Source organism: Littorina saxatilis, linkage group LG4 (assembly GCF_037325665.1).
Source record: "Littorina saxatilis isolate snail1 linkage group LG4, US_GU_Lsax_2.0, whole genome shotgun sequence".
Taxonomy (NCBI): Eukaryota; Metazoa; Mollusca; class Gastropoda; order Littorinimorpha; family Littorinidae; genus Littorina; species Littorina saxatilis.
Window position 1 is genome coordinate 54,933,812 of NC_090248.1, and position 26,672 is coordinate 54,960,483.

Consider the following 26,672-nt stretch of genomic DNA (forward strand, 5'->3'; position numbering starts at 1 on the left):
ACAGCAAAACAAACCCATCACCGTAAATGTTTACACGTGGGATGAGGAAGATGAACTGAAACCAGTCAGAATATCAAAGAACTCACCAACGATTGGTGATTGTGATACTAACCATGTTGACATGTTACTAATGACTGATGGTGTAAAATATCATTACACTTTGATTCGTACAATGAGTAGACTGATGGCGAGCACAAGCAATCACAATAGTAAACAAGACTTTTGTAGGCGATGTCTCTTGCGTATTCCATCAATTCATGCAGCACTTATACACAAGCAACATTGTAAGAGCGTTGATGATGCGGTCGTGAAGTTAACAACACCGCCGCCAGACAGCAAAGTGTATTTTAAGAATGTATGCAAACTACAGAAAAGTCCTTATGTTGTTTATGCTGACTTTGAATCTATCATTGTGCCATATGAAGGACCTTTACCAAAAGACCTACCTAAAACAGTAACTCTAAGTAATCATCAAGTCTGTTCATATGCATTTATTGTTGTTAGTTCAGATGGTAAACATTCTAAACCGCAATTGTACAGAGGACCTAATGCAGCAAAGAACTTCTTACAGCAAATGAACCAAGTGCGAAATGACTGCTCCAAACAACTGAATCTTTCAGACATTGTTATGAAACCTGAAGACCAAGAACAGTTTAACTCTACCACACAGTGTTGGATATGCGAACAAAGTCTAACACCAAACACAGACAATCCAATAGTAAGAGATCATGATCATGTAAGTGGGCAGTTCCGAGGAGCAGCACACAGCAAATGTAATCTACAATTAAAGTTTGATCCTAAGACTTGGAAGCTTCCAATCTTCTTCCATAACTTGCGCGGTTATGATTCACATCTGATCATGCAGGCAGTAACTGATGAATACAAAGCAAGATGCATTGCGCAGTCTTCAGAAAAGTACATGGCCTTTACTCTGAATAGTTTACACTTCTACGATTCTGCTCAACATCTGATGGGAACACTTGAGTCTTTATCTTCATCACTAACTGCTTTCCCAATCACATGTAAGTACTTTGACAGTGACTTAGTTAGAAAGGGAGTCTATCCATATGAATACATGGATTCGTGGGAGAGGTTTGATGAAGATGAGTTACCACCAAAGGATGCTTACTTCTCACGGCTGAAGGGTAAAGGTATAAGTGACGAAGACTATGAACACGCTAAGACTGCATGGAATAAATTAGGATGTAATACAATGGGTGATTATCATGATCAATATTTGTTGGCTGATGTTTGTTTACTTGCAGATATATTTGAGAATTACAGAAGAACATGTATGAAGCACTACAATCTAGATCCTTCACATTACATATCTGCACCAGGCATGAGCTGGGATGCATTTCTTAGATTTACAGGAGTAAAGATTGACTTGCTATCAGATCTACCTACACTTCAGATGATTGAAAATGGACTACGTGGAGGAATCAGTATGGCTTCACACAATTACTGCAAAGCCAACAACAAATACTTGGACGACTTTGATCCTATGAAACCTTCTAATTACATCATGTATCTAGATGCAAACAATTTGTATGGTTGGGCAATGTGTCAGACGCTTCCACTTCGGAACTTTAAGATCTATTCAGGACCATTTTCACAATGTGTTGTGCTGACAATATTAAAAGCAGGCCCAGACAGTCGAAAGGGATGGATACTAGAAGTTGACTTAGACTATCCACTATCACTTCATGATCTACATAATGATTATCCTTTAGCGGCTGAGAGGTTAAAAGTAAACCCAAGAGAACCTCCAAAGCTGGTGCCCAATCTGTTTCACAAAAAGAAGTATGTGTGTCACTACAGACTGTTACAGTTTTACATTAGACATGGATTGATTTTGAAGGCTGTTCATCGTATAATTTTATTTGATCAAGAACAGTTTATGAAACCTTACATCATGAAAAACACAGAACTGAGAACCAAAGCCGCTGATGCATCAGAGAAAGACTTTTTTAAACTGATGAACAACAGTTGCTTTGGTAAGACAATGGAAAACCCACACAAGAGAAAGGATGTTAGACTTGTTACAAGAGAAAATGAGGCCATCAAGCTGACATCCAAACCACAGTATCAAGACTTTAAATACTTTCATGAACAGCTGTATGGTATCTTAATGAAAAAACTTGTAGTCAAGCTTGACAAACCAGTATTCATAGGCTTTACTGTGCTAGAGTTGTCAAAACTGTTGATGCTTGAGTTTTTGTATGATTATTTGAAACCAAGATATCCCAAATCGAGAGTACTTTACACAGACACAGATTCATTCTTACTTGACATTCCAGCGGATGACATTTACAAAGATCTAGAAGCTGAAAGTCCTGCAGTAAAAGGAAAAGATTCTTTTTATGACACTTGCGACTACCCTAAAGAATCACCATTGCACTCAAATGTTAACAAGAAGGTTATTGGAAAGATGAAAGATGAAATGAATGGGAAGATAATTAAGGAGTATGTTGGATTGCGTGCAAAGATGTACAGTGTTGCAAGTGAGAAAGGGGTGGTTAAAAAAGCAAAGGGTGTAAGCAAACAGGTTGTAAAGTCGAGCATATCGCATGATAACTACAAGGAAGCACTGTTTCAGAAGCGAGTGTTTCACCATGACAACCCTAAGATCAGTTCCGCGCTTCATCAGATCAACACAACTATTGTAAACAAGAAATCTTTAGATGCTAATGACACAAAGCGCGTTTATTCATCACCAGAATATTCTTATGCAATTGGCCACTGGAGAACAAACGCGGCTTCAAATAGTCTGAGTGTGTAATAAGAATTTTTGTCAATCGGGAAAACCCGCTATGACGGGGAAGTGTTTGTGAAAGGGCAGTAGGCTTTGTTGAGTTTCAAAGCAGCCACCAAGTACACTTGTCAAAGCTTGATTCAATAAACAAGTTTTAATATTCATGAACCACGTGATACACCAGAACCAATCGTGGTGGAACAATATTACACAAGTCATTTGCATAAAGTGCACTCGGTGGCTGCCTTTTCAGGCGGCCTAAATATTGAAGCGAAGCGTTGAAACAGAGTGACCCAAGCCGCCGGTTTACCAGCAAGACCTACCGTTCACGCGTGAACGGTACTATTTTTAGAATCCTAGAATTCTTGAGAATTTCGGAGCTGGCTTGTTTCTGGTACACATACAGGCAAAATTGGTCATCACTGAGTTTGTGTAACACAGGAATTAGTTGTGAAATACGTCACCCTATGGGAGGGGGAGACGGCAAAATTGTTACCAAAAACATCATAGATCGCAGTGTGCAGGGTCAACTGCAACAAACTCAAACCGAGCCATTCATACCTAACTGTATTTGAGCGACTTATATACCAACATTTTTATGTCTTATTTTCAGCACAGGTGTAGGAAAAATCATATAACAAAGTCTTATTTATTTTCTAATTTAACATTTTTTTTACAAATATGACCATGGTCTTTTAAACATACAGTGACATTAAACATTGTTATGTTAAAAAAAAGAAAAAAGAAAGAAAGCTTTTGCGCACAAATCAGAAATACAGGCCAAACCGTGAGTTTCTGTGGCAAAGCGCGACAGAGGAAATTGCACTGGTTTTATTTTTAGATCAGTGGGAATTTTTCAAGAACAGACGCTTGCACTTGGATGTGTCCAATAATAGTAGGTTTGGTTGTGATCAATCAGAATAATGTAGGCAGGGATGTCGTTAGGCGTCGGACATATAACGATGAAAATCCCCAAATGTCCGATTCACATTGTCGCATGTCGGTCAGATGTCCTATCGTTTTAGCCTGAGCGTGGTCATTGTCCGATATGTACTCCATTCCTTCAGACAGCGCGATATTCGTTAATTTTCATTTCAAGATACAAATCTTCTAAAAGACTGAACGCTCTCGTGTTCAGCTGACACTGAAGTTGTCAGTGCCGTATGATCTTTTCTTTTGTTGGGAATTCCCGAACCGTCTGGTGCAGCCACAGAGTCTGAGATGCAGCGCACTGATCTAAACTGACTAGTGCATGCTACAGGAGTACGGGAGACAACTCCAACTGACTAAATTTGTCGTCTGCTTTTGTTTTCGATACGAGACGATTATTTAGCTTGAACACCTGCAACGGCTTGTAATTTCCGTGGTTGTATGAGAGAAAGGGGGAATGTACGTTCTGGGTTACTGATTCCGACAGACCCGGCATTGGTTCAAAACAACCTTACTTTACTGTATTTTTTTTGTATGGATTTATGCAGTATTTTTCTGATTTTGTCGCATGTTTCATTTTAGTAAAAGTTTAGTCCAGAAGCCTATTTTGCGTTAATATTTAGGGTCTGTCGGAATCGGTGAGCCAGAACGTACATTCCCCCTTTCTCTGTGTGTGTGTGCATATGTGTGTGTGTGTGTGTGTGTGTTTGTGTCTGGCCGCGTGCGTGTGTGTGTGTGTGTGTGTGTGTGTGCTTGGGTGCGCATCTGTGCATGCACGCGCTTGCGAGTGTGTGGGCGCGTGTGTGTGAGGAGGACATAACCAGCATTTATTTCAATGGGTAAAAAGAAAATCCAAGGCAGTCACGTTGATTTTATGCCTTTATTGATGGCTTTCTCCTCCGTTGTTTGAATATGCAAAACACAAATATATATATATGCATACTACCTACTACCTACGTGATATGTACATAAAAGGCAAGATTCTGGAATTGTTTGATATGTTTAGTAGTGTTTCAAAATGGAATGCAAAGTTCAGGTAATACATTGATTTCAACAACCATAAAACAATCTTTACTTTATTGTTCATTTGAATATTTTGCAAATACCATCAGCCTTATTTTTCGTGTTCAAACAGTCATGCAGTAAAATACATTTGAATAAAAGAAAAACATTATTTGTTCACTGGTACTTTGCAATACACGACCACATGAGGGGTGAGGTGGGGTGGGGGTTAGGGGGCGGGGATGGATGGGTAGATGGGGTGGGTGGGGATGAATAAGGGCTGTGAGAGGAGTGGGGCGTTGATTGAAGAACGAAACGGATCAGATTATATTGAAGTTTAGTGATAACACCTGTCTGCATAATACACTACCTTTCTCCGCGTTACTCTTATACAAGTAAATAGGAAAACGTATTGAAATAAAAAAAACATGGGTTAAACGTTCAGAAAAGTACACAAACAAACAAAAAGCAAAGCACGCACAGGCTCATACACACACACACACACACACACACACACACACACACACACACACACACACACACACACAGTCCAGGGCCGGACTAGGCTAAGAGGAGGGGGGGGGGGGGGCTTGCCAGTGGTGGCAAAGCCCCCTGAAGCTGATGGGTAGGTCATATTCTGAGATAGGAAAATGGTCGCTCCTTGCATGAAACGGCATAAAATAAACAATAATAAAAAATGTTTTAAATAAGTGAGGTACATGTTTAGGCTAGCCCCCCCCCCCCCCCCCCCCATAGTCCGGCCCTGCACACACGCACATGCACACACAAACACAAACACACACACACACACACACACACACACACACACACACACACACACACACACACACACACACACACACACACACACACACACACACACACACACAGAGTTTCTGCATGAAACTATAACTGTAAATCAAAATATTCATTTAGTGCTTAATTACCTTTTTCATTAACACAAACAAACTTCGTATTATCAACGCATTTGATCGCTAAACATTTCTTGATTCTAATGAAAGCACAAATAAAAAGTTGTGTTAAGTGTTACATTCAAATATGCTTTGTATTAAAACTGTTCCTGAACATAAGTTAAATTCCACAGCCAGTGTGGCCATGTACTGTACAACATAAAAATTATATTTTTAACAGAACATCTACAACACAGTAACGTAAGTATAAGCTTAATGTACAGTTATATTTGAAGAGTTCTCAGCGTAGAAAAACAAAACAAATATAAGGAGGACTAACAGAAAAAGGGAGAAGGAGTGTATAAACAACGTGATATTATGATGCAATGAGTCGAAAATAAGAAAAGAGTAAGATAGCCTAAAAAAAAGAACATAAGTTGAAGGAACAAACATTTACAACAAAGTTTTAAAAAAAAGACAAAAACATGTATAAAACAAGCTGAGAATCGTCCAACATCGCCACACAGAACTGGTTAAAACCCACAAACAAAAGGTATCCCACAGAGGCAAATAATATTGATTGCACAAAAGGACAAAGGGAGCAAACTTCCCCAATCCCATTCTGTGAAACAGCCCCAGTTGCGTACCTTGGTGCACACACAATCTAGTGAATGTTTTAAACGTCTTCTGACCGTCAATATCCATCCATCTGTTAGTTTTGTACACAAGAAAGACATTTGGTCACACACACACAGACACACAAACACACACACACACACAAACCACAGTGGTATCGACAGACATAAGATCGATTCCCTACACAAGAAGAAGAATCTCTGAGCACCTGGACACAAGAAATAAAATGGTGGAGAAAAAGTATAATTCACCACGAGAATAAGAATTTTTTGATTTTAAATAAAAGACAGCAGATATGCCTGACAATTGTACACAACAATACAAACAACCATGAGAACAAAGTAGAGAATCAAAAAATCAACAACACCAAAGAATAAAATAATATCTTACATATGAATCAGTGGAGGACATTTTCTGGATACATCAATGTAAAAGCAACCTCATGTACAAAAGAGATCTTCATTTTTATGTCTATGTTGTTGAATGTGTTGTTGTTATTGTTGTTGTTGTTGTAGTTGTTAGTTCAGTTTGTACAGTGAATGACATTTTTCGAACACAGGCATGTGATAGCAACCTTTTGTACACAAAATATCTTAATTTGTGTTCTATGTTGTTGGATTTGTTGTTGTTGTTGTTGTTGTTGTCCCCCCTCCCTATATCACCAAAAAGGCCATGGAAGCCAGAGCAGTACATTTGGTACTCCGAGGAATCAATGTAACTGTCAGGATTGATTTCAATAATTAGAGTGATTAATCCAAGCACTTAACAATCCTTTGATAGATACGCATGATTAAGAAACATTGATAAGTGAACTTCACATGCATCATGCAACTATTGCACCATATAATGTAATAGATATGTTGTACCAAGAAGCATTTAAAAATGAACATCTGGCCACAGGCATATTATATATCAGTTGCTCCATTATGCTCCACAAATAATTTCATGGTTAGAAACAAAGTATCTCAAAGTGAACTGATATACATATCCTTAAGACCAATTCAACAATCTTGAACATATTTTTTTTCATTCTAATTCGCAACAGGAACAAGGTATGCTCTCTCTCTCTCTCTCTCTCTCTCTCTCTCTCTCTCTCTCTCTCTCTCTCTCTCTCTCTCTCTCTCTCTCTCTCTCTCTGTTTTTTTCCCTTTTTCATTTTTTTTGGCTACGTTTAATTTAGTGTGCATCCATACCATAATCAGATTCTATTCTTCAGAAGGCAATGTTGGTACAAATGGTTCAATTAATTATCATGTGTTTTGCATAATAACTGTCACGGCAGTAAAATTAAGTGTTAGTAAACCAGCTGCTTATCTAGTTCAGAGGATACGAAGGGTAGTCCAATATTATTTAGAATCCAGACTTGTGACGATGTGATGTTGACAATGAAAAAAACAGCCATTAAAGAGTAGGCTTCCATGAGTTTTGACATACTTCCCAGAGGTAAAGATGGGTCAGGTAATTCCGTCTTCGATGAGCATTATGCAACACATGTGTATCTCTCAAGGTTTGAGTCAATTTATAGAATCGTAATCTCTGAAAAAAATCATAGCTAGTCTCTTATTAATAGTCATAATGGCTTTTATTTTTATTTTTTTTAAAGGTGTTTTTGTTGTTGTAATTGGCTCACGTAAGTGTAGCCTATGCGGTGCTAACTTTTGTCTGTCTGTGCGTGTGTGTGTGTGTGTGTGTGTGTGTGTGTGTGTGTGTGTGTGTGTGTGTGTGATAGAAACTTTAACATTTCCGAGTCTATGGATAAAGCTCGCATAAGAAGATTACGTCTCGGTCAAAAGTGTTTGACGTGTGTGATAGAAACTTTAACATTTGAAGACGTCACATTATGACGCAAAGGAATTACTGAAAGTCTCGGTCATTGTTATTGTGAGCGGGCCGAGACTAGTTGGCAGATCCAGTGTCTCGCTTTCTTGCACAGTTTCACCTATGCTTACTGTGTGTGTGTGTGTGTGTGTGTGTGTGTGTATGTGTGACGGAGTGATTGAGTTTGTGTTACTGTTTGTCGATTTCTTACGTGAGCCTTGAAGGCTTCGCCACTTGTTTTTAACTTGTTACCCTTTCTCTAAACTAATCAAAATTGCAGCCTAACTGTAGTAATCATCGCTCGAGTACGTTTTACCGCAGCAAAGATGCTTGAATGCAGACAATGTGTGTGCACCAAGATCCTGCACATTTGTACTGTGTCCATAAACTCTCGCATCTAAACAAAATCTTACTTTCAGGTATACATGTATTCCTGACAGTAAAACTACCTAGTAGCTCAAATTCAGCTAATTCTGGATCAATATCAAACAGTAAATTATCAATAGCTCAAATTCAGCTCTCGGATCTATTCTTAACAGCTAGTAAACTACCAGTACCTAAAATCCAGCTAATTCTCTAGTCTTTTCTCAGTCAACTAGCTCAGTTTCAGATCTGTTTTGAAAAAAAGCATCTGTACATGTCATATCCGTGTCCCTTCATCTTCACCGGAACTTCTACACGTGTCCATAATATATAAGCATTTTCCTTGTTATCATTCTATATCGTTGTTTTTCATGTGAAACGATTTTATACAGCGAAAAGTAAATAGAACACGTTTAAACCAAATTCTACACCTCAAGTATTTTAGGCATTGCTGGTGCTAGTGGATCGTTGCAGCACCTCCTGGCACAGCCTTTCCAGGTCCTGAAGTATTCTACGCATTGCTGGTGCTAGTAGATCCTTGCAGCACCTCCTGACGCAGCCTTTTCAGGTCCTCCTGCAGAACGTCGTCCTCTTCGTCATCCGTGGAGTCCAGACGCTCTGGTTCTTCAGCCTGCTGTGCTGAGCCGCCCGTCATGCTCATGTATCCAGCTCCAAGCGCGCCCTGTGTGACAGAGAGCATTCAAATTACATTTGAAGACAATTTGAATTACACTTGAAGACAATTAATTCAAATGACATTTGAAGACAATTCGATTTACATTTGAAGACAATTTGAATTACACTTGAAGACAATTCAAATTACATTTGAAGACAATTGGTTTAAACAAGTTTATTCAGTAAATGTCATTAGAATATTGCCGCATACATGAAATAAGGAACATGGAGCACAACAAGCTAGGCTTATGAGCGTACTCTTAAAAGCAAATGAAATTTGGCCGACGATTGTAATATAACAAGTTTGAAATAATGTCAAAATAATAATAATGGTGAATTATTATGGTAGGAGTGAATCATATAACAATAACAGGAATAATTTGAACAATTTGAAGACAATTCCACTTACATTTGAAGACAATTTGAATAACACCTGAAGACAATTCCACTTACATTTGAAGACAATTTGAATAACATTTGAAGACAATTCCACTTACATTTGAAGACAATTTGAATAACATTTGAAGACAATTTGAATAACATTTGAAGAGAAGTCCACTTACATTTGAAGACAATTTGAATAACATTTGAAGACAATTCCACTTACATTTGAAGACAAATTTGAATAACATTTGAAGACAATTCGACTTACATTTGAAGACAACTTGAATAACATTAATTTGAAAGATAATTTGAATTACATTTGAAGACAATTCGACTTACATTTGGCGACAATTCAAATTACATTTCAAGACAAAGAGTGTCAAAAAAGAGTCCGTTCTGCATAAGTGAGTAATCTACAAAAAAATCTGATTTGCCAAAACACAAAGAATTAGAAAGATAATGGCAGAGGTGATGAGGAACTTCAGATGCTATGCTCTTATCATATCTTATCTTATCTTATCTTATCTTATTTTATCGTATCTGATCTCACCTCAGGCGGAGCGAAATCACAGTTGGGAGGGAGGGTGTCGTAGTGTGAGGGGGGAGCGGCGGAGGTGGGGGTGAAGTGGACAGCGCCGTGAGGGTCGTTCTGGATGTCCAGGATGACGTCATCAAGCTCCTGGTAGTGGTTCTCAACCGCATGGTCCTTGACCGCTGTGACGTCAGGGTCAGCCAAATCTGGACACAGCGAGATGGAACTATTGGTCAGTATGGGATGCAGGTGGCAATTAAAGGCTAGTACTAGATTTAACAGCAAATTACTTTTTTCGAAAGCGGCATATGGCTGCCTAAATGGTGGATAAAAACGGTCATATACTTACAAACTAAGGGAGTTTCAGCCCATGAACGAAGAAGAAGAAGAAGAAGAAGTAGAATAATAATAATAATAATATAAATAATAATAACACCTACCTTCTCTCAGATCTTGTTCCATTTGTGCCATTTCGACCCAGGAGGGTGTTACTGTTAACAATAATACACGCAAAGGAAGCAAGAAACACCAAGTATGGCTGGGGAAAGTGAGATTAAATCTTTTCCTTCTTTTTCTTCTTTGTTCATGGGCTGAAACTCCCACGTTCACTCATGGTTTTGCACAAGTGGCTTTTTATGTGTATGACCGTTTTTACCCCAGGGGTACGACATATGGGAGGCGGGGGGGTGGAGGAGGTAGTGAGGATTTAAAAAGAAAGCCAATATCTCAAACAGAGAGCCTGAAACATCCCAAGCAATATCCCTTTCTTCGGTTATATTTTCTTGCAAGTAATCAGTGCTGACTTTAAACCGAATATCGAGCTCTTCAGTAACAAAAGGCGCTAAAGCACATCCACTCACTGACACAGGGCGCATCAAGCATCATCTCACGAGACTACGCTAGGCAGGGATGGCCAAATCCTCCGCCCGATCGCCAGGGGCAAGTAAAAATATCCGCCGGGCTACTAGAAACCGCCTAGCAACTCGCCCGGTTGGCCAGTGAAAATTCTGGTCTAATGCAACACTTTTGGTTGTAATGTCGAATTTCAAAGCCATATTAACACTGTATATGCAGCAAGTGTGGTATATGTACTTGGCCACCGACAATTTTGGCCGGCTAGTGATCGACTTTCTTTAAGTTATTCACCCAGTCGGCGAGTTAAATTTTGAGATTTGGCCATCCCTGCTAGGCCAATGATGATGGTCTCAGATGGTCTGTCTAACCAGTTTAATCTTACCTATGGGCTGACGAGCAGCAATGGAGCGACGCTGCAGTTCTCCGAAGTCAGCGTAGTCGTTGGCAGCGTTCAGCTGGTCCTTGCCTCCAGCCATGTTTCGAGTGTCCAGGAAGGCCCCTCCCGCTGCGGTCTTCTGCTTGGTGTCTTTCTCCAGCGCCACCCCTCCCACGGCCCCCTCCACATGCTTCACTGGTTCAATGTACACCCCTGTGAACGTGATTGATAGCACAGTAGAATTTGTATCTCTGGTTTAAAAGTCTTTTTCATTTTCTCTTTTTTTTTTAATCCAAGGCTTGCACATTTAGTGGGTGCCATTATATGTTCACGAGGAGCAGATTCAATGTGACATTTTGGCATAGAGTGAATTTGACGATAGTCATTCAATTCAAATTGATACTTTGTATGTAGCTGAGAGTTTGTCCAAGTTCATCAAATGACAGAATAAAATAAAAACTAAACATCTTATTTGGGGGGGGGGGGGGGGGGTGTTTGCAGCACAGTGGTATCTCTCTTTACTACCCCTATCTTTTACGGGTCCCTCAATAATACGACCGACTTTTCTCTGACGGATTTTTTCTCCTTGTTTGTCTTTGTATTTCTCACCTCCATATTATGTCCACCTCTCTGATACGACATACGACCGTCCATACGTGGACTTATAACGACTTTTTCCAAAATTATCACGGGTTTGGCTTACTCTAACTTGTATCTCCAGTCGAGTCAGTACGCGATACGGACACAAACACGTGTTGAAATCCTGTACATGTACAACATCACTTCGGCACGCAAACGGCTGAAGCCATGCCAGGTTTTTCATTTCTAATCCAGGTCATTACTTTATTTTGACTAGATAAAGGTCAGTTGCAGATATCTGCTTCATTTTGCAAAGAACTGTGCAGGAATTCCTACTTATAAACAGACAAAGTTACAGAAACGTCATGAAAGTAATCCGCAGATCGAACCAAAACCGAAAGTTGTGGTGACGTCATGACATTTTGCGATGTACGTCAGCGAAGCTCGTGCACATGTGGTCTGTCTTGCTAAAAACAATGGCTGACGAACATGGTTTCGAAATCTGGAACTGTTTTTTTGTTTTCCCCGATCCGTGACCGTGTGACGCGATATAGAACCATGCCTTCGTTTGAATCAATAAACTCTCCTCAGGCAGTGAAGTTTGAAGGTGTCAGTAGTGTAGTCTCCTAAATTGCTCAACACTGTGGACAGTCCGGAGTCAGCAGTTATGTGGGTGGCATCAATCAAAACGCCCATGTCATTCCTGATCATTGACGAACCCGGACATAAACCAATCCTCCATGTTACGACCCCTCCATATAACGACCGAATTTCGGTTACATTTTCAAAGTCGTTATAGAGAGGTACCACTGTATTTCTAACCGACAATTTGTATGTTCAATGAAGAATTGTGCATTTTGACCAAACATGCAGAAACAAACAGAATTGTGTGTTATGTAAAGCATATGGCAAGCATTCAAGGATCTGACTATAAAAGTTACACATGTATCTGCAAAGCCACAAAGATTAACATGAGTTTACTCTGGAATACGCAGTCTGTCATATTTCCTGGCCGAACGAAGTAAAAAGGCATGAAGATTGTGCACATCCAAAGCCCTGTTCAATGGAGCAAGGGGGACAACCACATTCGAGTTGTCAGTACTAAATTGAACTACAGTTACTGCCCATTTGTGTCACAAGTTAAAAACATTTGCTACTCTTGTTCATAGACCATTTATCCTGGACCGCCAACTAGCTCTCTCTCCGCTCTTTCTCTCTTTTGCGAGGTAGCGGCCTCTCGCATTTAGGAACCTACGCTTACAAGCCTTTCAGAAATCAGGGGGACGTGATATCCGGTGTCGATTGTAAACATGGACGAAGTTGCCGAGGTAAGTTCTGAAAATGCTAAAATAAACTCGGCAAAATTGCATATGGAACATGTTTTTTGATGAGTTTTGTTAAGTTTAGTTTGGAGTTTTGGAAAATCCAGTTCATTGTCACCTCCCATTGTCACAAATAACTGGAGCGTGCTTTCGTTTCACTGTCTTCGAATCGCTGCCTTTCAAACCGGACGCTAAGCGCCCCTGAAAGTCGAGCGTCGTAACCTCGAAGGGTCACGTGACGAGTTGGCGGTCCAGGCTATTTGGTCTATGTCTTGTTTAATAAGTGACCACGGGCATTAAATGTTACATAATGCTTCCTAGAGCAGTGGTACCTGCAATGTGAGACCCCTACGACAAGAGGACACCTTCCTATAAAGGACATGATGTCTGTCACCTTTTGCCAACGCTTAAATAGTACCATGACCTAGCGAACAATGTGAGTGTTTTGTTTTCTCTATAATGAAATAGCCCATAAACTAAACTTTATTGTTTCTTGTTTATTATTTTCTTATCGTTAGCAGCCTATCTGTTTTGCATTCCAGTGAACTTGATTGATTTCATTGACTTAAATGCAAGCTTCTATTCAGAATCCTCAATATGAGTGTAGCTGGTTGTATATGGTCCCCATAGTTACTACAGTGGAACGGGGTGTTGCAGGTAGCTCTGTCTCCTCCTTGGGGATGAAGCTACCAGGGGAAGAGATTGTGTTGGAGGTGCGGGTAGAGGGGTAGCCCTCCCGGTGCTCCCCCTTGGACCTCCCTAGTCTAGGACCCTGGGTCTTCGCGAGGTGGCCTTTGTGGCGTAATCCCTCCGGACTAGCATAACGTTTCCCTATCCCAAGACCGACCGTGCGTGGTCAATGACCACATCCTCTACGAGGTGACCCTATCAACTAGACAGCGCAAGCCCCTAGGCGAAACACGGCGGATCTAGAGGAGAGAACCTCGATAAAAAACCTGAGCTGCCATGAAGACGGAGCATGTTGGCTGAGGACAGCGGGCAGACCTCCTGTGCCGACACCCATCTACAGGAGAAAACCAGGCATGCACGCATCAAACCCAACATGGCCTGGCCACTACAGTGAAACCCCCGTTTAATTAAGACCCCCCAATTTAAGACTTCCTCCCATTTAAGACCCCGTTTTCACAGTCGTTTTGTTCATAGCATCTGTTAATTTACCCCCATCTTAATTAAGACTCCCTCCTTTGTAAGAGCTGCTTTTCTAAGATTGTTGGAGGTCTTGAAAAGGGGGGGGGGGGTGTGGTTCTACGTGTAAAAGGATTTCCCCTGCATTACATGTCACCCTATGTTTTCTAGAACAGAAACTGGCTGACACCATGCAAAGATTCCTCACCATCGATATCACTGTAAGGATTGGCCCCGCCCACGGCCCCTTGCTCCTCATCGTCGGGTAGCTTGCCAGGCTTGGTCGGGTAGAACCACTCATCGCGAAACTGCTGGTCAGCTGTGGGGGTGGGCGGCACGGGCATGGCAGCGCGACTATCGGACTGGTCGCGCAGGGAATTGGCCTGGTTGTCGTACAGGGCGTTGCGGAAGGCGAGATTGTCACGTCCGGCCACAGGCTGAACGTTGCGTTGTTCTGCATCGGTCAGTGTCGCTTTCAGCTCCTTCTTTTGGCGTCTGAAGAAATGAACAAGTCGTTTGAAGCTATATCGAAACTCAGAGTCTACACACACGCGCACGCATGCACGCACGCACACCCGCACACACACGTACATACACACACACACGCACGCACACACACCACCCTCGTCCCGTTTCCTGGTCTATGATAAAACATCTAGTCAAAACTTGACTATATGTTGTGCATGCCGATGTGGCATGCAGTCACCTACTTTTGTTGTAATTACGTTTGCTCAAGCCATTGCACGATGTAAAAAGAAGTAAACCGTGTTTTTATTGTGTCACTTTGTTGTGACCCGTTTTGTGGAGCGTTAATATTTTTACGTGAGATTCACGTGCTCCTTGTTCAGTTGTTGTGACCTGGTTTTGGTCGGAGTGTCACAAACTGCGTCGTTTAGTTCTAGAACACCGTGAGATTCACGTGCTCTTTTCCGTGTTTTGATTTTGAGGTGAGCCCTGCGAATCTGCGTTGCAAGTTTTAGAATACGTGTGACTCACGTGTTTTTAGCTTTGTGATGTCAGCTAGTTCCTTGGTCTTCTTTCTGTTAAATATACCGTTTTAAGTTTTGAGCATGCACGGAGTGCGTGATCGGTTACTGATTGGTTGTAAAATAGTAGTTTCACCCGATTCTGTCTTAGGAATGTTGTTGGTTGGTCAATCCGGTGACCTTTGACTTTTGAATAACTATTCCATGTTAGGTTTTTGTTTCCATAAATACCGCTGCTTGACTCCTGTCTCGTCAGTCGATCTGAGGGTTTTAGGAAGCGTTTGGTTTTGATGTAAACGTATGAAGGTTATTAAGTGAACCAACGGAGTGTTTCTTATGTTTTAACGTCAACGTAATGTTCTTGGAGACAGTTGTTTCTCAAGTGTGAATCGTTTTGTGCCCTTCGTTTGTGAGGCAACACGTTTTTGGTACTGCTGGTCAACCCACACAGCGCATAAGGTAATTTTGTTGTTACTTGTTTGTGTTGTGTTTTGGTCGCCATTTTGTAATTACTTTGTGAGTTGTTTATGTATAACGTGAGTTGAAAGTCTGACTTGTTGTAGTGTTTCTTTATTGTGTGTTCAACTGTTCTAGTGTTGTGAACGTACAGCAATGTTTTGTAGACGCTAGAAAGTCGCTAATGTTTATAATGATAACTTGTGTTTTCTGTGGTTAACGAAGTTCGAAGTGAAACGTTTTCTCCGACTTTTCAGCCTTACGTTGAAAGAATTTAGGTAAAAGAAGCTTGCGGTCTGTGGTGATCGTTTGTAAACGGGCTTATTTCTTGTAACGTTATTGAGGGAAAGTGGATGAGTAAATATCTTGTTTGTGACTTTGATTAACGCAGGAACGTTGTCGTTAGACTTTTTTGGTATGACAGTTTGCTTTGTATTCCTGGCCTGATGAGTCAACGTTTTGTATTTTTCTGAAACTAGCCATTTTGGTTTTAAACGTATGTATGCTAAGTTTCTTGAGTATTCTTAGTGCTTATGGTATTGTTGAACGTACGGAACGTAATTCTTTATTGTTGTTGAACGTACAGAACGTAACTCTTTATTGTTGTTGAAGGACTAACCAACGAGTGTTTGGTAATTGTAACTTTCTTGTCTGTTTGTCTTCTCCTGTCTTGTGATTGTTTATTTTTCTTGTTTTTACTTCTCGTGTCTTGTTAATGCATTTGATACTTTTGCCATGTCTAATAATTTGTTTTCTTTTCTCTTTTTCTTTCTGTTCATAAGTTTTTTACCGCATTACGTGGTACTGTAACTATATATCTATACATTACTGATCCCTAGTGTCAGATGTAAAATAATAAACCAGTACTTTTGCGCGTTATCGCTTGTAACCTGTGTTTGTCATTTCGTATGAACAATATGTAGTACCAGCCTCGCTCACGAAGGCGCGCACAGTAAAAAACTTTAGTTGCTGTCGTCCAGTAAAAAACTTAGTTGCTGTCGCCCAGTAAAAAACTTAGCTGCTGACGCCCAGTGAAAGAACTTTAGCTAAAGTAAACAAACTTAGCTGAAGTCCAGCCAAGTGAATGTAAAGAACTTTTGTTATTGACGCTCAATGAACGTAAACGTAGCTGTTGATAACCAGCAAAAGACTTTATTGTTACCTGTCACTGTGTTAGTGAACCATAGTTTGACACAGATCAACTTGTCGGTTAGAGATCTTCCTACTCCATATCCGGCGCATCTTTTGTGACTTTTGTGTATTATCCCAAACGACCCTCAGATCGATTCATTTTACTTTATAAACAGATAAACCTTATGTAGGTTTTTAGTGCTTTTGAATAAGCGAACATTGTAATGGAGGAGATTCCAGCAGATAAACCATTGGAAGCTTCAGGTTATGACATTAACGGCGATGAAGATGAACATTCTCAAAGGCCTAGGCGTGACATTAAGCCTACTGAAAAAGGTAGAGAGTACCAGATTGAGATCAAAACTAGAAACTTTGCAAGACAACGAACATTCTTGGAACGAGCAATCGGTGAGGTAGTAACAGAGCTTAACCAAGAAACTCCTAATCAAGAGTCGTTAACCAGTCAAAAACAAATTGTTTTGAGCATGTACAAGGATCTTGGTGACATAGAGAAAGGTCTTCGTAGTATTGGTAGCGGTGAAACCATTCAGGAAAGTTGGGATGATGTTCAGAGAACAGTTCAGAACATTATGTTTGACATTGATCGAGCTCTTGACAGACAAACGACTAGCGTGCAGGTGGCTAAGGAGCCTACTTCCAGGCATAGCAGTGTTACACCTAGCGTTGGGTCATCCACCCACAAGTCAGCCAGTGGTAAGACTGCCAGCCATAAAGCAGCTAGCATTACGTCAGCCATCCACAAGTCAGCTAGCCACAAGTCAGGTAGCAGGAGATCAGGTAGCCAAGTAGCTTCTCGCGCCGAGTCTCTCCGCTCTAAAAGTGTTAGCTCTGAAGACACTAAATTGGCTCTTAAACTAGAGGCTGCTTCCCTGGCCATAAAAGTGGAAGGTGACGCAATAAAGGAAGCTCAGTTTAGTGAACTGGATCTCTTACAACAACAATATGCTGAGAGAACAGCAGCTAGGCAGACTGAGGAAGCTGAGAGAACTGCAGCTAGGCAGACTGAGGAAGCTGAGAGAACTGCAGCTAGGCAGACTGAGGAAGCTGAGAGAACAGCAGCTAGGCAGACTGAGGAAGCTGAGAGAAATGCAGCTAGGCTGATCGAAGAAACTGCTAGGCAGGCTAAGGAAGCTGAAAAAGACACAGCTAGGCAGGCTAAGGAAGCTGAGAGAATAGCAGCTAGACAGGCCGAAGACGCAGCTGAAGCAGCTCTTGAAGATATTAAACAGAAAAAGGCTTTGAGACAAATTCAGTCCACCGAATTGAAAATTAGCTTAAGAGAACAACAAGCTATGTTACAAGTATTGGAACAAGGTGAATCCGTTCAGCAGGATCTCCCTGATCTACCGTCAGTTGATTTGTTGAACACTAGGTTCCACCCTCGTCCTTTCGTTCCCTTGTACAGTCTTGTAGCCCCTCCTCTTAACAATGAGCAAACAGCGATAGGAATAGGGACAGGTGCTGCCGTCATTGCTGACCAAGGGACACACCAGCCAGCCTTGGACGCCACGTCTGTTCCTGTCTGCCAAGCTGCCGTCATTGCTGACCAAGGGACACACCAGCCAGCCTTGGACGCCACGTCTGTTCCTGTCTGTCAAGCTGCCGTCATTGCTGACCAAAGGACACACCAGCCAGCCATGGACTTCACGTCTGTTCCTGTCTGCCAAGCCGCCAGCACCCATGACATCTCGACTGTCAACGTCAACGCTGCTGTCACCAACTTCGTCGCAGGAACCACAACGACTGAGCCACGACAGCACGCGTTACCTGTCGTGGACCTCGTCGTTGGAGTCAGCGCCTCTACAAGCGCCGCTACTACCAACAACGCCACCTACGAGGCGTACGGACCTCAACGTAGAGAGGATGTCAACGCCCCCCATCACGTCGGAACGAGCGCTCCTTTTGTCCATCAGGAGCCCTTCACACCCAACTACACGACGGCTGCAACTACATCCTCCATGCGGCCTACAGCGCTGCTGACCACACTGCAGCACCCTTTCGGTGCGTACGCTGGTCAGCCGCCTCTGCACAACGTTGGACACTCAACGACAAGCGTCACAGGCTCTCGCCCGCCTGGTCTGGACCACACAGGTTGGTCCTATCACCTACCAGAGACAAGGGAAGGTGATGAGACGCAAGAACGACACACCTACTTCCCAGAAGAACGTCACCAACGCATGGACCACAGACGTTTTCAAGTTACCCCACCCTGTTTCCCCTATGATACCCACCTACATCCCAAACCAGAGCCTTTCGTGCCCACATTCCTGGACCCACATCAGACCACCCCCAAAGTTATTTGGGGAAACGAAAATGCAAGGCCCCCTGCGTACATGAACTTTGACAAGGAATGTCATGCAGATCGTCCATTTGCCTCCTACCCCCCGTCTGCGTACTACCAACGTCCACTTGCTACTCCTGCCAAGCAGGACACTCCTATGGACTCTCTTGCCAAAACCCTATCAGACGCTCTGATGATCAACCGTTTGCCGATGCAGGAGCCGTGCATTTTTGTTGGTGACCCTCTCCAATATCCAATTTGGAGGTCGTCGTTTTCGTTCCTCATCGAGAGACAAAACATAACCAGCAGTGAGAAGTTATTGTATCTGCAACGGTACATCGGAGGTCAAGCAAAGGAGGCCGTGACCGGCTTCTTTCTGCTAAGAGAAGGTGATGCCTACGAGAGAGCCATGGAAGTGCTGGAAAATCGGTTCGGCAACTCATACGTCGTTTCGCAAGCTTTCCGGACCAAGCTGGACGAATGGACCCCAGTCAAAAGCAAGGATCCCAAGGGACTCAGAAGTCTGGCCGATTTCTTGCAGCAATGTTCCGTTGCTGCCCAGGAAGTTGGTGGACTGAGCATCCTGGATGATGCCCAGTACCTACGGAAGATCGTCGGAAAGCTCCCAGACTGGATGAGTCACAGATGGTCTAGAACAGTTGCTCGAACTAAGGTTGAAAAGAAGAGGTATCCTCTGTTCAATGAACTCGTGTCGTTCGTTACTCTCGAAGCAGACATTTCTAACGACCCTGTTTTCGGCTTGACAAGTGCATCGGGGACACCAAGAAAGTTCACAACGAACCTGTCAACCCTGACAGAGGATGTCACCGCATGTCTGCACTGTCAACTTCCGGACCATGACGCTGGGACATGTAAGGAACTCATAGAGAAGCCTCTGGTTGAGATACGAGATTTTCTGTTCAAGAACCGTATCTGCTACGGATGTCTGAGAAGCAAGGATCACCAGAGCCATCAATGTAAGCAGAAACAGACGTGCAAGAAGTGCAAGAAGGCTCATCCCACTTGTCTTCATGATGACAATTTCAAATATCAGAACAGTATGAGTGAAAACAAAGGGGCGAGTGAACACAAGAACAATTACCGTACCTCTGCTGCTGACGTTCAAGAGCCACTGACATCGTCGACCCCTACGGTGTCTGCTCTTAAGGCCAGCGAGGAAAACAGCATCGGTTTCACGTCTATGATCGTTCCCGTTCTCGTTTCCAGTGACTCTAACCCCAACGTAGAAGTGCTGACGTACGCACTACTGGACACTATGTCCAACGCCACTTTTGTAGTGCAGTCAGTGGCTGAAGAAGTTAAAGCCAAATCGCAGCCGACTACACTCAGGGTCTCCACACTGACTGAGGACAATGCTGTGGTCTCCGGCAGGAAGTACTCTGGATTGCGTGTCCGGTCTCCTTCCTCCAGTGAGTTTGTCAGGCTCCCTTCTGCCATCTCACGACCTTATCTGACCGTTGACCCCACTCATATCCCCACCTCAGAGACTGTCAAAGCTTACCCACATCTCCAACACCTGTCTCCTAAACTGCCCCCCTTGTACCCTGACTGCGAAGCAGGCCTCCTCATTGGCTACGACTGCGCTGAAGCCCTCATGCCCCTAAACGTTGTCCAAGGACTGCCATTCGCAGTAGAGACTAAGTTAGGTTGGAGCATCGTCGGCAAGGCACCGCATTCCGTCGCCTTTGATGGCATAGCCTCGTCCATGCGCGTCATCGTCAAGCCAGGATCGAGGGAAGAAGAACGTGTAGCTCACGTCTACAAGGTACAGGTGGACGAAGTCTCGTGTACTGACCCATTACATGTTATGGAAAGAGACTTTGCAAGTGACTCAGGATCCATGTCCCAGGACGATGTAAAGTTCAAGAAGATCGTGAAGGTCAACGAAGCTGGTCACTACGAGATCCCCTTACCATTTCGACCAGAGAAACCGTCCCTCCCCGACAACAGAAGTGCCGCAGTCAAGCATCTGAAGGGCCTGAAACGCCAGAAAAAACGAGGGTACCGTGATGACTGCGTCAAGGTCATGACATTAATCTTGTACGGGCTGATCGTGACGTGTTTTGCCTCTAGGGCAATCCACATTGAAACCCTGGATGACATGTCAAGTGATTCCTTCATCAACGCCCTACGCATTGTTGTCTTGCATGACCAGAACTTGTGCAAGATCAGAGTGGTGCATGGCTCGTGTAATCGAGGTGATGCCTGGATCCGATGGACTGGTCAGACGAGTGAAAGTGCATGTTGGAACAAAGGCTCTAGACAATCACGGCCGTCCCACTGGTGATAGTCGCATATTAGAGCGACCTATTCACAAAATGACTGTGTTAGTAGATCGTGAAAATCACAAAGACAAAGCTGTGTAAGCGAACTGAAAGAACATTGAACTTTGGAGTGTTTTTCCAATTTGACAGTTGTAGATTGTTGCAGTTTGTTTTTATACCAGATGATGTAACAGACATTTATGGTTTAAGTGGTGCGGTTTTTTTTTTATGCCGTCGAGTAATGACTAACGGCATTTAGTTGAAACGAGATGTGTTGAAACACTGAAAATGATTGAACCGTAATATTGCTGTGTAAATGTTTTGCAACACAATGGTTTTGAGTTGTAAATTTGAAATGTCTAAATCTGCGTTATTCTTCTTTTGATATAAGGAATGTGTTTGTACAAAGGTTTTTTGAAGTAAATTATATTAATATAATTTCCGGTGGGAGTGTGCATGCCGATGTGGCATGCAGTCACCTACTTTTGTTGTAATTACGTTTGCTCAAGCCATTGCACGATGTAAAAAGAAGTAAACCGTGTTTTTATTGTGTCACTTTGTTGTGACCCGTTTTGTGGAGCGTTAATATTTTTACGTGAGATTCACGTGCTCCTTGTTCAGTTGTTGTGACCTGGTTTTGGTCGGAGTGTCACAAACTGCGTCGTTTAGTTCTAGAACACCGTGAGATTCACGTGCTCTTTTCCGTGTTTTGATTTTGAGGTGAGCCCTGCGAATCTGCGTTGCAAGTTTTAGAATACGTGTGACTCACGTGTTTTTAGCTTTGTGATGTCAGCTAGTTCCTTGGTCTTCTTTCTGTTAAATATACCGTTTTAAGTTTTGAGCATGCACGGAGTGCGTGATCGGTTACTGATTGGTTGTAAAATAGTAGTTTCACCCGATTCTGTCTTAGGAATGTTGTTGGTTGGTCAATCCGGTGACCTTTGACTTTTGAATAACTATTCCATGTTAGGTTTTTGTTTCCATAAATACCGCTGCTTGACTCCTGTCTCGTCAGTCGATCTGAGGGTTTTAGGAAGCGTTTGGTTTTGATGTAAACGTATGAAGGTTATTAAGTGAACCAACGGAGTGTTTCTTATGTTTTAACGTCAACGTAATGTTCTTGGAGACAGTTGTTTCTCAAGTGTGAATCGTTTTGTGCCCTTCGTTTGTGAGGCAACACGTTTTTGGTACTGCTGGTCAACCCACACAGCGCATAAGGTAATTTTGTTGTTACTTGTTTGTGTTGTGTTTTGGTCGCCATTTTGTAATTACTTTGTGAGTTGTTTATGTATAACGTGAGTTGAAAGTCTGACTTGTTGTAGTGTTTCTTTATTGTGTGTTCAACTGTTCTAGTGTTGTGAACGTACAGCAATGTTTTGTAGACGCTAGAAAGTCGCTAATGTTTATAATGATAACTTGTGTTTTCTGTGGTTAACGAAGTTCGAAGTGAAACGTTTTCTCCGACTTTTCAGCCTTACGTTGAAAGAATTTAGGTAAAAGAAGCTTGCGGTCTGTGGTGATCGTTTGTAAACGGGCTTATTTCTTGTAACGTTATTGAGGGAAAGTGGATGAGTAAATATCTTGTTTGTGACTTTGATTAACGCAGGAACGTTGTCGTTAGACTTTTTTGGTATGACAGTTTGCTTTGTATTCCTGGCCTGATGAGTCAACGTTTTGTATTTTTCTGAAACTAGCCATTTTGGTTTTAAACGTATGTATGCTAAGTTTCTTGAGTATTCTTAGTGCTTATGGTATTGTTGAACGTACGGAACGTAATTCTTTATTGTTGTTGAACGTACAGAACGTAACTCTTTATTGTTGTTGAAGGACTAACCAACGAGTGTTTGGTAATTGTAACTTTCTTGTCTGTTTGTCTTCTCCTGTCTTGTGATTGTTTATTTTTCTTGTTTTTACTTCTCGTGTCTTGTTAATGCATTTGATACTTTTGCCATGTCTAATAATTTGTTTTCTTTTCTCTTTTTCTTTCTGTTCATAAGTTTTTTACCGCATTACGTGGTACTGTAACTATATATCTATACATTACTGATCCCTAGTGTCAGATGTAAAATAATAAACCAGTACTTTTGCGCGTTATCGCTTGTAACCTGTGTTTGTCATTTCGTATGAACAATATGTAGTACCAGCCTCGCTCACGAAGGCGCGCACATATGTAACAATGTAGACACACGGTAGAATGAAGAACAAAAGTACTCTTTTCCAAAATGCTTTCAAAATAAACCCTGCAGATAATAGCAACAATGCATGCATGTTTGGGTAGGAGTGGTGACTGAGTAAGTGTGTGTGGATATGAGAACTAATTCAAACTAACTACAAAGACTGAGACGTGACCAGCAGAGGTCATATGAAAACCTAAATAACTTAACAGTACTCAGGAACTGGAACCAGGCTTGATTTTATGTGGCAGGAACAGTTACAGTGCACATGAGACTGTAATACAAGGATGATATTCACATATTTTTTAGTGGTCATTATCATGGGTGGGATTCAGATACAAACATGCAAAGTATTATTTTATAACCTGTACACGTTCTCAGGAAGATAACCCCCCCCCCCCCCCCGATCTCTCTTTCTCACTCCAAACTCTCTCTCTCTCTCTTTCTCTCCCTCTTCCTCTCTCTCTCTCTCTCATTCTCTCTCTCTCTCTCTCTCTCTCTCTCTCTTTCTCTCTCACTCTCTCTCATAAAGTGTGAAAGGCAACATGAAACAGACAGAAAGAGAGAGGACAGCGAGGAAAAAACCCAGTCAGACAGCAAGAGAGACAGACACAGCAAGCACATACAACTAATAATACATAGAAGGTCTAAGCTGGTTTTAATTCTTACCTTCGTCGTCTGAAGTAGATGAGGGCCAGAACCACGGTCACGATGAGAAGGGCACACACAAAGGCAATGACAATCGGTACCCAGTTTATACTCTGAAAAACACACATCACATGTAAGTTATACAAGTTATCATACTTGTTAGAAAACATCTACTAATAAAGTGGATTTAGGTTGAAAATACTGAATGAAGAACAAATAACAGACAGAAAGGCAGACAGATTGACAAAGGAGTAGACGGACAGAGAGACAGATCGACAGACAGGCAGAGAGAGACACACACACACACACACACACAAACACACACGCGCGCACACATGTACACACATACACAGACACATGCTCACATACTCACAAATGCATGCAAGCACAAAAACACCAAAACACACACACACACACACCCGCACACACACACACACACACACACACTGCACACACACACGCTCACCCCCTCACACACATGCATACACACACACACACACACACACACACACACACACACACACACACACACACACATTTACCTTATCCGCTCCAGTCTGACCTTGCTGTTGTTCATTGCTGATCACTGCAAACAATCATTGATACACAACATGTAAATTCCACACCATCTGAAGTCCACATACTGATGCTTTCGCATTACAATTTTAACAACCCCTTAAAGGCAACAGCCTTCTGGTGTAAACAATCGTTTCCATCACCACAAATCCGACCAGCCTTTAAAGGCACATTCCTTTCCGTGGAAACTGTTCGACTCAGCGTCTCAGATAATTATAGCCAGGCTTGTACATGAGATAAGACCATCCCTCAACTTGGTCACACGCCAAAAACGATTAGGCTTGGTTCCCTCTGCGCACAGTGGAACTATCTTGGGGAATTGATTTTGTAAACGCCAACAGTGGCCTTTTGAGAAATTAATTCATCAAGCAAATTCCAATTCAACACAGCAAGCAGCAAGGGTGTTGAGGGATGGTTTTATTCCATGTGTAACCGAGTGCCGAAACACAACAATCACCTTTGGAGGCGAAGTCCAATCAAACAGGATTGAGAATTTTAGGGCTAATTTTTTAATTTCTTCTTCTGTTTTGGTTACACAACGGAAACCAAGAACATACAGAGAAACAGAAGCCGCCAGACGCCATCACAAACAGAACTCTACAATCCACAGTTTCTAGCCGGCGAGCTATAAATAGCTCGCACTCAGAGGCCAACAACTCTGCAGAGCCGGCTGTGAAGGGCGACGGTAGTCTCCCTGTCGCACACGTAAAAGCCTGGCTAGATCTCATATGTTGAGCCAAACAGTGTACAAATATAGCAAAGAGTGTGCCTTTATTGTGCGATAAAAACATCCTTCAGGTTTGACATTTCTGATTGCTTTGTGTGCAATATGGCAATTTTTAGCTGAATTGATTTCTTGAGTGACACCCAAATGGATGCTTTCATCACACGTAGAATGCTGGGGAAATACGAGGTGGTGTGCATTATCGCTTACAAGAGAAGGAATGTGTTTCTAACCATGTCGTCATCCCTTTTTTTCAAACACACAAGAAAAGCGCTAAGTCTACTTAGAAACGTGTCAACTAACCTGCCCAGTTGACTGTGTATCCGTCCATCCATGGAGCAAGAAAGCATTAACAAAATGACATTGCAAGATGAGAATATAGAAGATTTATGATGCGCAAAAGAACAACAAACAAACAAACAAAGAGAGAAATGATTCGGGAGCTAAAATAATGCAGTGAAAGTTAGAACATGTTTGAGAATTACTTATGTACTAAGCAAGCACGCAAAAAATATATGAAGTTATGAGGGCTGGCGTCCTGTATTTTGATGATAGTCTGAACTCCACTAAAACCCAATTCCTTCCATCCAGCTAATTTTTTTCCTCCCTACACCCGATCCCCCCATACCCCAACCACCCCCCCCCCCCCCATACACCCACACCTACTAGTCAAAACTTGACTAAATGTAAAAAGAGGGGTGGTCGGGTAGGGGGGGGGGGGGAACCCAAGTGATCAACCAAAAGAAAGCAAACTCACCAAGATAGCTGCTGCAGTTGGGTCCATCCCAACCATAGACGCAGGAGCAGTTGTGGTTGTCGTAGTCCCAAGCGCTACAGTTCCCGGAGTTTTGGCACGGGTTCGGGTCACACGGGTTTTTCAATGCCTCGCAGTTCTTCCCCTCGTGCTCAGGTTTGCATCCACATTGATACTCTCCTTGCGGCAGTTTGGAACAGGGGGCACCGTTCTGGCAAGGTGCGCTGTCGCAGGCATCCACCTCCGTTGTGCACGTTGTTCCGTTCCAGCCAGGTGAACAAACGCACGTGTAGTTTCCTATTGTGCCGTAACATGTCGCGCTGTTCTCACAGGGGTTGGCCTCGCAGAAGTC

The 26,672-nt window shown here is 42.4% G+C and overlaps 1 protein-coding gene across 1 annotated transcript in view; it reads right to left on the minus strand.

Moving 5' to 3' along the window:
• Positions 1-4,551: 4,551 nt before the first annotated feature.
• Positions 4,552-26,672, minus strand: part of LOC138965109 (delta-like protein C) — a gene marked incomplete at its 5' end in the record, with an annotated part of 31,032 nt that continues 8,911 nt past the window's right edge. Inside the window, 7 exon segments of the mRNA XM_070337238.1 lie at positions 4,552-9,097; positions 10,025-10,212; positions 11,244-11,450; positions 14,493-14,779; positions 24,288-24,379; positions 24,809-24,852; positions 26,324-26,672. The exon segment at positions 26,324-26,672 is cut by the window's right edge and continues 3 nt beyond it. Coding sequence (XP_070193339.1) covers positions 8,927-9,097; positions 10,025-10,212; positions 11,244-11,450; positions 14,493-14,779; positions 24,288-24,379; positions 24,809-24,852; positions 26,324-26,672 — 1,338 coding nt within the window.